At 46.2% G+C, this 14,857-nt stretch overlaps 1 protein-coding gene across 1 annotated transcript; it reads left to right on the top strand.

Moving 5' to 3' along the window:
- The first annotated feature begins 12,775 nt into the window (after positions 1 to 12,775).
- On the top strand, positions 12,776 to 13,873 carry LOC121048545 (piggyBac transposable element-derived protein 3-like). The gene is made up of 2 exons (XM_040504998.2): positions 12,776 to 13,659; positions 13,721 to 13,873. The coding sequence occupies exons 1-2, from the start codon at positions 13,078 to 13,080 to the stop codon at positions 13,871 to 13,873; spliced, it is 735 nt and encodes a 244-aa protein (XP_040360932.1). The 5' UTR covers positions 12,776 to 13,077.
- Positions 13,874 to 14,857: the final 984 nt, after the last annotated feature.

Here is a 14,857-nt window from a genome sequence, read left to right as displayed (position 1 = left end):
CCATCGCAATACAACAAGAAATTATCGGTGTTGGGACACGACCACCACATCGAATACGATAACAGTACGAAGTTACCGACGGTGAGAAATACAACACCATGACACGATATACTAGTTACCGGTGTTGGGACCGAAATCGAACGCTATACGTGACAATGTCGGTTCGCACGATAAAATAATGAGGGTGAATAGGTTTGACAGGTCACGTGCATATAGTTGCTTCTTACGCGCACATTTATCGATATTGACCCACCTTTCTGGGTAATCCTACGTGGTACACAAAATCCACGATGACATGCGAGCACATTTCACCCACCACTTTTCGTCGCCTGTTTCGCGAGATTCACACACTGTCCAAAAAACGACGTGAAAAATACGTGCACTTGCGCCATCAAACGATACGTTACAGCCTCGTTCCTCGAGAAGACAGTTTCCATCGCCAACACGCGCGCGCGCGCGCGCGCAAGCAGTTTGGATTTTGAACTGTTCGAACGTTCGAACTTCGAAGGGAGCGAGCCCGGCTGGCCCGGCGCGATGCCGGCGTGCTGGCGAGCCGCCAAGACGAGCACGACGAGCATGCGCAGTGCGCAGCGGGCGGGCGCAGTGTTGCCAACAGTAGGGTAATTACCCTACTTGTAGGGTATTTTAGGCATTTATGGTATATTGTAGGGCTGTAGGGCGGTCCGGCCATTTCCCCGCCAAAAGTAGGGTATTTTCAGACGTTGCTTCTTCAACGGCAAGAAAAAAAAAAAAGAAAAAAAAAGTTGCCGCGCAAGTTTTGCATAGCTTTACAACCCGTGTGCTGCCACACCACAACATCATGCAAAACGAAAGAATCCAAGTTGGAGTATGTAGGCTCCCTAAGTTGGAGAGTATTGGAGAGCTAGAGCAAGTGGGAGAGGTGGGAGGAGGTGGAGTTGCGCTTAGGAAGTTTGGAGCCAGAAGAGGTATCTTCCCAGTGGAAATGGTCCCGCCAATTTTCTTCTGATGACTGGTCCATCCGGCGGTCCTTGTTACACCTGCGAAACACGTGGCACCGCAGGCGGAGCCATCCCGAGCCCACCAGGACAGGTCCATATCGCTTGAGCGAATGATGTTTTAGCGAACAGCGATATTCGAGTGAATCGACGTTGTAGCGAATAACGGGGGCCGCGCTGCGCTTACGCCGTTTCTCGACGATAGTCTGCGGCGGCTCATTACAAAAATGTGAACCCATTTGGCCCACCCGAAAACGCCGCTTCGCGGCGTCCGACTATTCGCTAAAGTGTCATTCGGTGAAACGTGGGCGTTCGCTAAAGCGTCATCTAATCAAGTGAGTGCATCCCGGGGACTGGAGGCGTTCACTTGAGCGAACGAAGCCGAAACAATGACGTTTCATCAAATGACATTTTAGCGAATACGGAGGAGCCGCCGGTTTCCTATCCTCCCCTGGTGTAAAAGCCTGGTTTGTCGAAATAGTACCTTAGTTTGACGAATCCCTAGGCGGTACACCCAAAGAAGCTAATATACCGTTCGGATTAGCTTCCTTTTGTAATGAGCCGCCTTGTCTGGCGCCGCGAGTGCTGGTTCCGCGTAGCCCATGGTTTTTAATTTCACGACAAATCGACTAAACCTGTTGGTTGGGGATGTCTGTGCGCTCGCTACATCACTGTTGTGCTGATGCTACACAGCGCACATGCAAGATGCAAGCATGGTGTTCTAGAATAACGCAGGTATGCGCGTGCATGCGTGCCCTGTCGCTTTGTACTGTATTAATATTACCCTGTATCATCATAATCCATGCAACAGTATTATTGAAACAAAGGTTTGCCTCGTAGGGTAAAACGTAGGGTAATAAGAAACATTCGTAGGGTAATGTAGGGTTTTCTGGACGCTGTCGTGGGGTATTTTTGAAAAATAGGTTGGCATCACTGGGCGGGCGTCGGTTGCGCCACTGTCACCACTGTGTCTGTGCCAACGACTGTGTTGCGCGACCCGACTAGCCTGGCCAGCCGGCGTTCGTCGCACTCTGTACTCGTGGGCATCGAGCGAAACCTGCACACTTTCAATTGCTTCGAAAGGTAAGTACGTATACACGACTCTATTACTTGCAGCATTGAGTGCTTTGGCGTACGCAGATCAAAGTAAACACCGAAGGACAGAAAGGAGATGTGAAGTTTTTAAATCGAGGCCTTTTTGAACGCCTGTGTCCCCTGTTGAAAGCACCTAGCTGTGCTCTGTTGCAGGCGTCATTCCGACTGCGTGTCCTCCAATGTAACGTCAGTCACTGTTCACACTCGGCTAGCTTTGCCGGTTTGTTATCTCATGTGCGAAATAGACGTAGAAACCAGCGCCGCGTCTCTTTCGGATACTCAGCCTCCAGCCCCCTTCCTTCCGGCGTGCTTTCTGCCGCGCCCGTTCGGCGCATTGGATTCGCGGGCGCGTCAGGCTCGTTCGAAGAGGCGTCGTTTGAAGCTGACGAGTCGCCGAAGTGTTACTGGAGCTTCTCTTTGGGAAAGTCGCAATCGACGCTCGGCGGCTCGGCTCTGAGCTCGTACTTTTCTCCTGCCGGGTATACCACGAGTGCCGATGAACGAATTTGAAAAAGCGCTAGCGAGTGACTTTGTGACGCCGCCCAACTCTCCTTCTATCAACGGCGCAGAGCAAATGATGTACAGAAAAAAAAGAACGCGTTTTTTTATATTTTGTTGGCCATGTTTCACCTCAACACAAAGTGAATCGCGGCTGTACGTCGGTTGACTCATTACTGTGCCTAGATTGTAACGGAACCTTTTTGGTGTGATCTTATTCTGATATCGTTATATCTCGCCTTTTCATCTTGGCTGCACACCTCTAGACGACATTGTACACATTGCACTCCTTGTCGACATGTCGCTGGTGCTTTCGACTTATTGGAAGTCACTGTTTGCTCACTCCTTGGTGCACACATTTTATGTTCAACATCAGTTATCTGAAGGAGGCTCCATGAAACCCTGGAATTTGTTTAGAGGTACCTCTACATACTGTGTTAGAGTGCTGTTTTGTGCGTTGTAGGTTCGCACAAAACCAAATTGCACCTTGTAATATACCCTTCGACTGTTTACTACAATTAAAGTTGCAATGAAACATTGGCCACGAGAGGTGACTCCGCCAACGTGGCCAACAAATTTCTCACATAATTTTCTCCATGGGTCATTTTGGATGTTGACAAATTTTCTTGTGAATAATGAGTCTTATGCACATATGTTTCTTCTATTTTTCAGACAGGTACTTCAGTTAGATAAACCCCAGCAAAAGCAGCAAGAATGTCTCGTAGGGTCACACCAAGGATAACGGCATTCCTGCTCGAGTCCCGGGTCTTCTCACTGAACTTCACTGAGCATAATGGTACATTCCCTTTCCTTAACTTTGTGGGAGCCAAGGGTCAAAGACGATGCAGAGGGCACGTGACAGGCGGTCGGCGGAGAAAGAAGTCACGAGCTGGCGCGAGACAGTGCGTGCTGAGCGAGGCTGGAGCTGGGCAGGAACATCGGAGCCGGGCTGCCTGGCTTGGAGCGGTCCACCAGCGAGGTTCAAACCGGACCGGTAGAAACGGCGAGTCCTGGCCATCTAGCCTAGGCCACGACGATCCCGGGGTGGTTCCGCAGCGAGACTCGGGCAGTGATAGCCCGGGACAGCCAGCCTACGCAGCGCTGGCATGGGAAGGACGATCCGCAGGCCTGGACACTGACTCCGACTGTGAGCTCTGATCGACGGACGACGACAAGGGTCGGCGTGCCTGGACTGCTGGCTCTGAACGACGGGCAACCGTGAGGTAGTAAACTTATTCGCTGTCTTCTCGGTGCTGTATGTCACTCCCTGGGTGACGGGCGGAGCGCATACCGATTGGGCAGTGATTATTAGAAGCTAAGCGAACTCCATAAAGAAACCAGTATTAAAATGGCACATCCAACGTGGGGCTCGTTCGGTATGCCTCTGCTTCTAGTCGTCCCCAGGGAGTCTCACGGATTCGTCGAGCGGGTTGTTCACTAACGCTAACGATGCCTGTTGAGACAAATATGTTGGAATTTTGGCGACTTGTCTCACGGCAGAGCTCAGCAGGTGTCTCCTCGAATCAAGTACCTAAAGGGCTCGAAGAACGAGGTTGAATACACGCTTTCTCGGGTACCCTAGAATAGTGGTTGGCAGGAGACGGGGAGCACGGTTAAGATGTAAGAAAGTCGTCTCCAGAGGCAGAGGAGAGTCACGGCATGTTCGCTGGAAGGCAGGATAACAAGTGGCAGGAGGGGAAACAGCCAGGACTCATTGCAGATTTAGGATTTAGGCTTGGGGTGATGCGGTAGACAAGCAAGCGCTTGTCGAGGCCTGGAGTGCAGATGGGTTTTTGACAGTGGGTGTTGGAAAGATTGCGGAAATGGCAGTTGACACCGGGAACACTGGCAGACGAGATTGTCAGCGGGTGTCGGGTAAACTGGCGGAAATTGCGGTTGACACCTGGAACGCTGGCAGGCGAGTTAATGAGCACTATGATTTGTAACTGCTGGGCCAAGGCGGCTAGTTTCTTCGCGTCAGTCCAACAGTCGACAAAAGGCGGAGGGACGACTCTCCCTTGAGGGGGGTCGTTCCAAGAAAGCTACGAATTGATTTAGATGATTCTTTCTCGACTTCACTCTGGCCGGTCGTGGCACTGACAGCAAGACTTTTAAAAAGTTATGTCGCGTCACGGCCTGGCCGGGGATGCGGCGGTAGACATTTAGGTGGCTTGTAGCTGTCCAGCTTGCCTTGAGGTGTGAACGGTTGAAGCGGGCTTGTTTGCTGAGCGTGAATGGTGGAAGCAAGCCTAAGGCCCACTTCAGACGGAGCAATTACCCCCAGCAACTTAACGTCGCAACACCAGCAACACAGGCCGCCTGAGTTCAGACGCTGCAACCAAATTGCTACGACCTGCCATCATCATCATGAAATTTGATTTTTCAGCACTATATAGACGCACAACTACGTGCTAAAAACGTGTTTTTATATCTTTGACTGGCATTAATACTCACTCATGTTTCTGAAAAAGTTTATTTCCAAAAACGATCCATTTGAAACCAGGACCAAGTCTTCAGCTGTCATCCTCACCACCACAGGGGTGTCACGTGAAAATATTGCGTCCCTGAATGGCTGCTGCCGCTTCAAACTTTTCCAGTTTGTTCGAGTTGCGTGTCTGTTTTAAGCTGAACCTGATCTCAGAAATTCGTGCTGATCTGGGAAAACCTAGGGAACTACCCGCCAGCAACCTCAAAATTGCTAGAAAAGTTGCCCCATCTGAAGCGGGTTTTAGGGAACTGAAATCAAGGGCAGTGGAGCTCTGGGTTCAAACCCACCTGGAGACGTTTCTTTTCTTTTTGCCTTTTTTTAGTATACAGTATATATATATATATATATATATATTTATAAATATTACTTTTTTTGAGTTTTAACGTATAGACGCATAATTTACACACTAATTCACATTCAGAAGTGCTTTTATTCACACACTGTGGCTCCCTAGTGCTTGCAATAGCTTCTTGTTAAGCTATAGCAAGCTCTGCAAAGGGAGGGGCATCTTCCCACCCTTTGCAGGCTGTAAAGCTGTGGCTTGCACAGCTCTAGCAGGTCGCACCTCGCACGCTGGCTCCATCATCAAGCATAGGGGCTGCATGAGTCGCGCCACACGGTAAGGCTATATACGGTCGGGTCACAGCACCTGGGACCATTCGTCGCTGCATTCAGCCGTGGTATGGTGGCATGGTCAGGGCATGAAGCAGGGGTACAACTTGGAAATGCTCATCTTCATCACATTTGAAGCACATTTTTTTATTACTTTTGTGTCGAGTTGTCAGCATTTTAAGGGTGAGGAAGCAAGCAGCAGTGAGAGCAAGAAAAAAATTGAAAGCCGCTCTTATTGAGAATTTATTACAAGCACTAGGAAGCCGTGGAGTATTCTTAAAACGCTTCTAAAGCTGAATTAGCGTATAAATTATGTGCTAGTGCCTCAAAAATAAAAAACAAACAATTTAAGTATAATTAATAAGGATAAAAATATACACCAGGAGGACTTCAACCAGAACAACACAGTCTGCAAATTTGAAATTTGACACCATAAACCGCTTGGCCACCACCCAATTTTATTTTTAGGTCGTTTATCGAGGTATATGAATTTCGTTTGCAGCTGTGGGCTGCAAGAGAGATAGCCTTATTTTCATTTACTTTACTGTTCCCACAAAATATGGCAAGTGACCAAGAATAGAACCTCATTTGTCGGCCGAGGCACTGTGCTTGCATCAAGGCAAACTAGCCTGGCTTGGTAGGCTTATATTTTGTTTCATCACCCGTTTAGGATTCTGTTGTCGCTCATCAAAAGAAAAAAAAAACTGACTAAGTCTGACTCATTCTGGTGTGCAGGTACCCTTGGCAGTAAACTCTGCTAAATGGGGCAAAATATATATTATACTTTAGTAAGGTACGTTGTTGGGCTAGTTGGTTCATCTTAGTAAAACATATAAAATAGCGCAACAGAAACAAGGACAAGAAGTAAACAGGACAGGATAGCGCCTGTCCTGTTTACTTCTTGTCCTTGTTTCTGTTGCGCTATTTTATATGTTATATATTATACATTTTTTATTATTTATTATTTATTTATTTGGTGATACTGCCAGCATTCTGTGGAACACCCAGGCAGGAGGTGTACAAAAACAATATTCAAAGACAAGCGGAAGTAGTACAAATAAGCAGACAGCGCCACTACTCAACAAAGTGCGAGAGTAGTGCTTCAATAAAAGCATCTAATGATCTCAAATCAAAACACTTTCAAGAAGCTTATTCCACTCACACGTGGTTCTAGGAAAAAAGGATGCTTTGAACAAAGTGGTTCCACACAATGGTTCGACAAGTGTTAATTGGTGTTTGCCTCTCATGGGCCTTGTTTCGTTAAATGAAGTGTAATCACAGAGATGCAGTTGCAAATTACCCTGTATCATATTATAAAGAAACTTCAGCCGTCCTGTTTTTCTCTTGGTTGCTAAATCACTCAATCCCGATCTTGGGTACAAATCTGAAACTGATGACATAAAACCATAATGGTTGTACACAAACTGCAATGCTTTTTTTTTGCACAGTCTCTAACATATCGATTGACAGCTTTGTATGAGGGTCCCATACAATACATGCATATTCTAGCATTGGTCTTATGATGGTTTTATAAGCAGTCATTTTAGTTTCAGGTGAACACAGGTTTTAAAAATCAGAGCTTCCGCATTGCTTTACGAGCTATAAACTCAATATGTGCACTCCATGACAAATCAGAGGTAATTAAAGCTCCGAGGTATTGATAGTGGTTAACAGTATCGAGTGGTACTCATTTGATAGAATATGTAAAAAAAAAAAGGGTTGTTCTTCCGCGTTAAGGCCATTTGAACACACTTTTTACAGTTTAGAACCATATTCCATTTTATGCACAATGCATGAACCAAAGATAGACATTAATTTAATTCTTCTTGATCAGACGGGTTGTTTACCTTAGCGAATAAAACACAATCGTCAGCAAAAAATCGGCTTTGTACATTGGGGTGGTGTATCTTTAAATCGTTAATAAAAATTAAAAACAAAAGTGGCCCAAGGACCGAGCCCTAGGGCACACCCGAGAAAACGGGTGACTCGGGGGAAAAAAACAGTCAACACTAACACACTGCGTTTAGTGTTTCATTCCCCTTGGATGCCATTTCCTATGTGTAGTGGTCTTGCATTAGTATTTTGTTGTCTCTCTTCTGCAAAAACACCCAAGTTTGACTAAGACCGGGTTCTTTGTTATACATGCAGGTCTTGGTGGCAAGCACCAGCCAATCAAGGCCAGAAGTTTGCTCTTTGCCGCTCATCGCAAGTGTTTTCAAGGTGAGTGATTGATGCCTATCTGAGTTGTGTGTTTTATTCCTCACAGACACTCTATTTCCTGTCTTTATAGTGGTCTTGTGTCAGGCTTTTGTGTCTCTGTCTGGCCAAAGCATCTGTATTAGACTAAGACTGGGTTCTTTAGGATATGTGCAGGTATTCTTCGCAGCAAATGGCTGCCAATCAGAAACACGAGTTTGTTCTCGGCCACCAAGAGCAAGTATTTTCAAGGCGAGCTATTGCCCGCCTATATCAGTGATGTGATGGCTGCGCCAATTGCGCCAAACTGCACCAAGGGGCTAACCCTGCTACATTTTGTCAAAATATGGGTAATCTGCGCCGAGCCTGTGCCAAAGGGCCAATTTTGGTCGCCTTTCAAAACCGAAACTAAACTAAGTACCGTAACTGAGCATGCATGAGCTAAGCGGCACAAACGGCCGCCCGACACAAAATATCCTGCATCAATCGTCCATGGTTTTTTTTAATGGTCTTTTCCCGCCATGCCGTCTCTTCTTTCACGCTCTCGTCGTCTCGTAAGCAATAGTCTCGTCTCGCGATTTTTTTTTTTTAACGATAGATGTTGGCGTGTGTGTGTGCTGCAACGCTAGCGTGCTGGGTACCAGCCATGACGTGGCGCTGTGAAACGAAACTATGTTTTGGCGCGGCGGGAGTTGCTTTTTGAGCTGAAGCTCTCGCTCCTGAAATCAACGGCCACACAACATTGCAGATATGGAGCTTCCTAAACTGAAACATAAGGACCGCCGCATGTTCATCAACATTCATGTTCTTGTTTAAAACATACGCTGCTACAAAAATCCCTCTCTAACTCAAAGACTGCTGTGTCGAAGTATTGATTACCTAGGTTTCTCTTGGTGGGCTTTCTTTCGAGAGGGACCCCGGTACGTGAAAAATGTGTTCTGAAGAAAAGTTGAAGTGAGCTAAAGCAAAGAAGGAAATGTCCGCACGCTGAACCCGCAGAGAACGCTTGTTTGTCTCGAGTTCAGTCGTTGCACAAAGCGACCCTGGCTCGCGATGTCTTGCATCAATGCGCTCAGGTTCTTTTTTTCTGTGTTTAGCTCGTACCTCGCCTGCCGGCCTTGCAAGCACGCGGCGCTGGACTCTTTTTTGTCGCATGCTGGGCAGTTACATTTTGCATAGATTTTTGGCAACCAGTTGGGACGGAGCGGAGAGGCATGCTTTCGGTTTCGATTAAACAGCCGTTTCGCTCGTGCGACAAAGCACGTGCACCTGCAGGCCTGCCGGAGTTGCCCTCACGTGCATGTGAACCAACGATGCGAACATAATTGCACGACAGAGGCACCAGCCGGGACGCTTACAATTCAGTGTTTTACATTTAATTACTTTTGACGAAAATCTGGCACGTCGGCAATCAGTAAAACGATGGCAAGCGGTTTTTCAGAATTGCTTGGCAATGCCTACAGCACTGTACACTTGTGGGATGTCGCAATGTCTCTTTGGAGACATTAAAATTGGACATTCAATACTACCCTAAGCTAAAGCAAAGCTTGCTCCAGCTTTGCAGAATGTTTCGAAAAACAAAAAGAAATGTGTCATGTCATTGGCATTTCAGTTACATCTTGAAAGACTCCCAGGTGGCCAAACTTGACCATAATTGGTTTATTTCGGCGAGCAAGATTCCCTTCGCGTGTCCAGCATTTAAAACAAATATTTTTATTTTTATTAGAATATCTGCTTTAAAAGCTACTTTTGCTGCTCCAAAACGGCTTAGGCCAATCACTACACTGCTATATGAGTTCCAGCATTTGTCAAGGAGCGCAAAAATTGAAGCCCGGGGGTTGGCCATTGCAAAAATGTTGACTCGGAAGCGCATAGGGAGGAAGCTTTACAAAAGTATCCACCTGCCTCTACAAGTGAAACGAAAACTAAGAATGTGGGTTCCATTTGAAAAAAAAACATCGTCAGCCCGAATTAACTTGGGGGCGGCACGAAGCAAACAAGCCACGTTACGAGTAGGCTTGGTTCAGGCTTTTGTAGGGGTGGTCGATGACTCTTGTGTTTTCTAAAAAGTTATCTTTTTCTAAAAGTGTGGTGGTCGAATATTCGGGGATGGGCATTGAGTCGGGATGTTAAGGTAAAAATTTCATCCACATGCCGGGATTCATGTGCCTTGTCCCCCTAGCGAGGGGGACAAGGCCTTCAAAATTTTAGGTTCACAAAATTGGTGCGTCAGTATTGACGTCTCATTTTACATCAGGCCTCTCATTTTAAAACTCACTATAAATGACATGTCTAAAATTCGTTTGCGTGTACTTCCTTCCAGCTAGTATATGGTTCTGTCTCAAAAGGTGTAATCTGATGTTGACTGCACCTCAGGTCTCCACCGACAATTCATCAGGACGAGGCCCAACCGGGACATTAGGGATGAGTGCTAGGAAGGAAGGCTACATATACGACAGCTTCTTGCGGACAAGAAACGAAAATAGATAGATGGTGGATGTTTCATTTGCTATGCCTTTTGGCATGCACATCCTGTTTGTTTATATTGAAGATTCGTGCAGAGTTCAATTTCAACTATTGTAAAAAACCGAGCATGCAATCAGATCGCAGAAGCGCCTACCCTCTGATTCGAAACGATCCGCAAATAAGCAAAGGGCATACCAGACACCCATACACCTCTTTTGAGCCATGCTCAAAATATTAAAAGAGTACATCAAGCACCAGGTGCTTTGGCGTCTTTGCCACAATGGCGCCGGTTGCAGAGCTGACAGACCCGTGACTGGCACAAGCCATGGCATGGCCTTTGGGAACCAGGGAATCGAGATTTAAAAAGTAGCACAGAAATTGGAGGCGGGCGGTGAAGGTGGGCAGAGTTAACAGAAAACAAGGATGAAGGAAGTTTGTTGCATGAGGCATCTGTGTCCCGTGCATATAATTTTGAGTGTGCTGTAGTTGGCTACTCAAAAAAATTGTTACTTGGACGTAACTAATCTCAAATCTCTTGCAGTTTCCACGGCCCACAAGCCAGCAGGCGCCAGTTCATTCTTGTTCAAAGGTGAGGATTCTAGATTTTCTAGATTGCTCTGAAGCAGCAATACTGAAGCCAGACAAGCGGTACGGCATATTTAATTGACGGAGCCCAGAACGACTGTTTAATTGACGGAGCTCAGAACGACTGGGTACGCTTTCACTGAAGCTTGTTTTCCTGCAATACAAGCGTGTATTGCAGCAAAACAAGCTTCAGTGAAAGCGTCCCCAGTCGTTCTTTGATTGATTGATTGATTGATTGGGGTTTAATGGCGCAGCAGCGACCAAGGCTATAATGCGCCAACAACTAGGACTATTGCTGAATCAAGGTTGAAGAGAAGAAAGAGCTATAGTAGCTTGTAATTTAATAAAACAATGATCATGAAAGTATGAGCGCATAAGATGTGGCAATGAGTACGATGAACTATTAACCCTTTACTGCACCTTGTTGCATATTCGCAACATAGCGATAAACGACGATAAAAACATCTACAAAATGCATTCAGTGCTAGTTCCGCACGTTGTTGCATTTCTGCAACATACATCCGCGAGGCGAGCCGTCCAGTGCTGCCATCTGTACTCAGGCGGCGAAACTGCTCTCTAAAAAGCGTGACAGCCACCACGTGGACGCTCAACAAGTGACACAGGTAAGCCTTGACTACTGCATATCACGTTCTATACAGTGTAATGCAAAACAAAAAATTTGCGACTCAACTTAATGTCCTGCTGATTATGTAAATACTAAAAACCTTAAGATTATCGACGAAGTTTGTCTTTGGAAGCAAAAAATAGCTATGTTGCACAGATGCAACAACGTGCACGACGGTGTTTTTTCTTCGTAGAGCAGACACAATGGACCCCAAACGGTTTTACAGCCGTGGAATTCCTTCCGACAGTGAGGACAGCGAGCTCTCCGGCAGTGACGATGACTCTGATTGTAAGTTAATGTTTTTTTCTGGAAATCCAACTTTTTTTCACGTAGAGAATAAAATTAGAAGCAGTGTAGGCTTTATTGACAGAGATTTTCGGAAGAGACCATCCTTCGTCAGGTGTAACTACACACAATTGCAAAGTTGTAGGGTTGTTTTCACGCTTTCAAAGAGCACACTTAGATCCGCCAGGGAAGATAGTCCCCTATACAATGTAGAATTTCTCTCCAAATTATTTATTTTACTGCTCATTGTATGAGTTGTACGAGACGCTGTTATTTTTTGTACCCCAGATGTCCAGCCCCCTGCAAAATGTAGTGCCAGTTCAAGCGAGGCGAGTACAAGCTCTGACGAAGAGGAAGCTCCCGCAAGCCAACCAGCTGATCAGTCATCAACTCAATCTAAGAGAAGAATTATCTGGAAGAATGCAAGCCTGATGCGGGATCCTGAAACAGTGAAGTTCACTGGACAAAATGAGCTTCCGCAGGAAGTTTCAGAGTTGGAAACACCTTTCCAATACTTCAAGTTCATCTTTCCAGGCGCTCTTATTTCGCTTATTGCAAATGAGAGCAATTTGTACTCAGTCCAGAAGGATGCCAGTAAGCCCCTCTGCACCAGTGCCGAGGAGATTGAAGTTTTTCTAGGCACCTGCATGTGGATGTCTATAATTCAGCTGAAGAACACTAGGTGGTACTGGAGTGAAGCTACCAGAGTAAGCCAAGTAGCTGACCACCTCACGGTGACACGCTTCGAACAGTTGAAGCACAACCTTCACTTTGTGGACAACAGCTCTCTCGGCCCAAGAGATGATCCTGATAGAGACCGGCTTGCAAAGATACGACCGCTCGTCGATGCTGTAAATGAACAGTTGTCGCTGATACCGCTTGAAGAGCACTTGTCTGTGGATGAACAGATTATACTTTTCAAAGGCGCAAGTGCACTGAAACAGTACTGTCCCCAGAAACCAAAAAAATGGGGGTACAAAGTATTTGTTCTCTCAGGAGTAAGTGGCTTCTCGTACAAGCTAGAACTGTACACGGGACAAGAAAACTCTGCCCCAAGACGTGCAGGAGAGCCTGACTGTGGAGCAAGCGGGAACATTGTTGTTCGATTGTGCAGGTTAATCCCAAGAGGAGTCCACCACAAAGTGTATTTCGATAACTACTTCAACTGTCCAACCCTTCAGGTGTACCTGGAAAAAGAAACCGTGCACTGCATTGGTACAGTCCGGATCAACCGAGTAACGGGTATCAGCATGCCATCTGACAAGGAAATGAAACAGAAAGGAAGGGGAAGCTTTGAAGAGAAGGTAGCGACCCTGGATGGCATTCAGCTGTCGTGTACAAGGTGGCAAGACAACAGAGCCGTCACCTTGCTGTCCACCTTTGTTGGGGCAGAGCCTGTCCTAACTGCGCCAAGGTGGAGCCAAAAAGAAAAGGAGAGGCGCGACATACCGTGTCCGTCGGTGATAGGCGCTTATAACAAGCACATGGGAGGAGTGGATCTCTTAGACTCTCTGATCTCCCTCTACCGCGCCCATCTCCAATCGAAGAAATGGTACTTTCGTATTTTTCTTCATATTCTCGACTTGACGGCTGTAAATGCCTGGCTGCTGTATAGGAGGAATGCCGAGACTACTTCCGATCAACCAACACGAAAGCTCATGCCATTAGCAGAGTTCAAGGTGGACCTCGCCACGTCACTCTGCAAAGCAGGAAAAAATCAACTGAAGAAAAGGGGAAGGCCCAGCAATGAGTCCGTGGAGCAAGGCATCCAGCTGAAGAAGACAAGAGGTCCTTCAGCACCGTGTCCACCTCAAGATGTCAGGATTGATCAGGTATTATCACTGGCGAATTAATCTGTTCTACAAACCTCACTGTTCATACTTCTATGCTCAGGTTGGCCACTGGGTGCTTTGGAGTCAGAAGCGACAGCGTTGCAAGTTTCCTGGATGCAAGGGCATTTGTATGAGCTACTGCTCTAAGTGTGGCACTCACCTGTGCTCAACAAGCAAGAATAACTGCTTTCTTTTGTATCACACAAGCAAATGAGGCCACATCTCTCTGTAAATACAAGTTTGGCTCTGGTTCACAAATTTTTAGCATTCGGCTATAAATATTTCGTTATTTCCATCTTGTTGCAAATATGCAACATACCTATCTTTTTTCGATATAAATTTTTTCGAAACTTTGAAATTTATTTTAGTGATAGTATTGTGATAACTGTGGTATTCTACTTCTGCTGGAATAAAATTGTGAAAAAATAAAAAGTTGTGCAGTAAAGGGTTAAAATTATAGCTGGTCCAAGAGTCTTATATCCTTAAGAAAGTTGAAAACACACTTGTGTGGAATCAACGGCTCATCGCTGAGTAAAAGGGCGAGATGTAATGGTGTATGCTCTTGGTAAACCTTAGCAAAGTGTCTGTGGCGTTCTTGGTCATACAAAGGGCATACAAGTAAGATATGTAGGATGCTTAACGGAATGCAGCAGTGTTCACACTCCGGAGCATCCTCCCCACGCAAAAGATGCCCATGGGTAAGACGGGTATGACCAATTCGCAGTCGGCACAAAACCACCTCATAAAAACGCTCGCGGTGTCGTGCACTCTCCCATTCCTGAAGTAGTGGTTTTACTGTGCGCAACTTATTGTTTATTTCTCGGTCCCATTCCTCTTGCCACTTGCGTCTTATGGAAAATTTCAGAACATGCCTATAGTCTCTGTAAGGTATTTTCCACAGGTCGACTTCTCGATCCTTAGCAGTACTTGCTGCTCTGTCAGCATCCTCATTTCCGGCAATTCCGACATGTGAAGGAACCCAGCATAGTATTATTTTCTTCTTCCGTTTTGCGGCTGAAATTAGCCTGTTCCTTATTTCTATTACAAGTGGATTGCGATCATTTCCCACTCTGGCAAGAGCTCGTAAAGCACTAAGTGAGTCGGTGTAAACAATTGACTTGTGAGGCTTTTGTTTGAGGATCTTATCTGTGGCAAGGAGTAAGCCATAGAGCTCTGCCGTAAAACTACAGGCACTGTC

The sequence above is a fragment of the Ixodes scapularis genome, unplaced genomic scaffold (genome assembly GCF_016920785.2).
Source record: "Ixodes scapularis isolate PalLabHiFi unplaced genomic scaffold, ASM1692078v2 PGA_scaffold7__128_contigs__length_106722199, whole genome shotgun sequence".
In the NCBI taxonomy this organism is placed as follows: Eukaryota; Metazoa; Arthropoda; class Arachnida; order Ixodida; family Ixodidae; genus Ixodes; species Ixodes scapularis.
This window is presented reverse-complemented; position numbering and strand designations above follow the sequence as displayed.

Excerpts from the sequence above, each read along its gene's own strand:
- LOC121048545 (XM_040504998.2), top strand. The coding sequence starts at position 13,078 with ATGCCATCTGACAAGGAAATGAAACAGAAAGGAAGGGGAAGCTTTGAA. Across the intron at positions 13,660-13,720 it reads AAGATGTCAGGATTGATCAG|GTTGGCCACTGGGTGCTTTG; the intron begins GTATTATCACTG and ends TTCTATGCTCAG.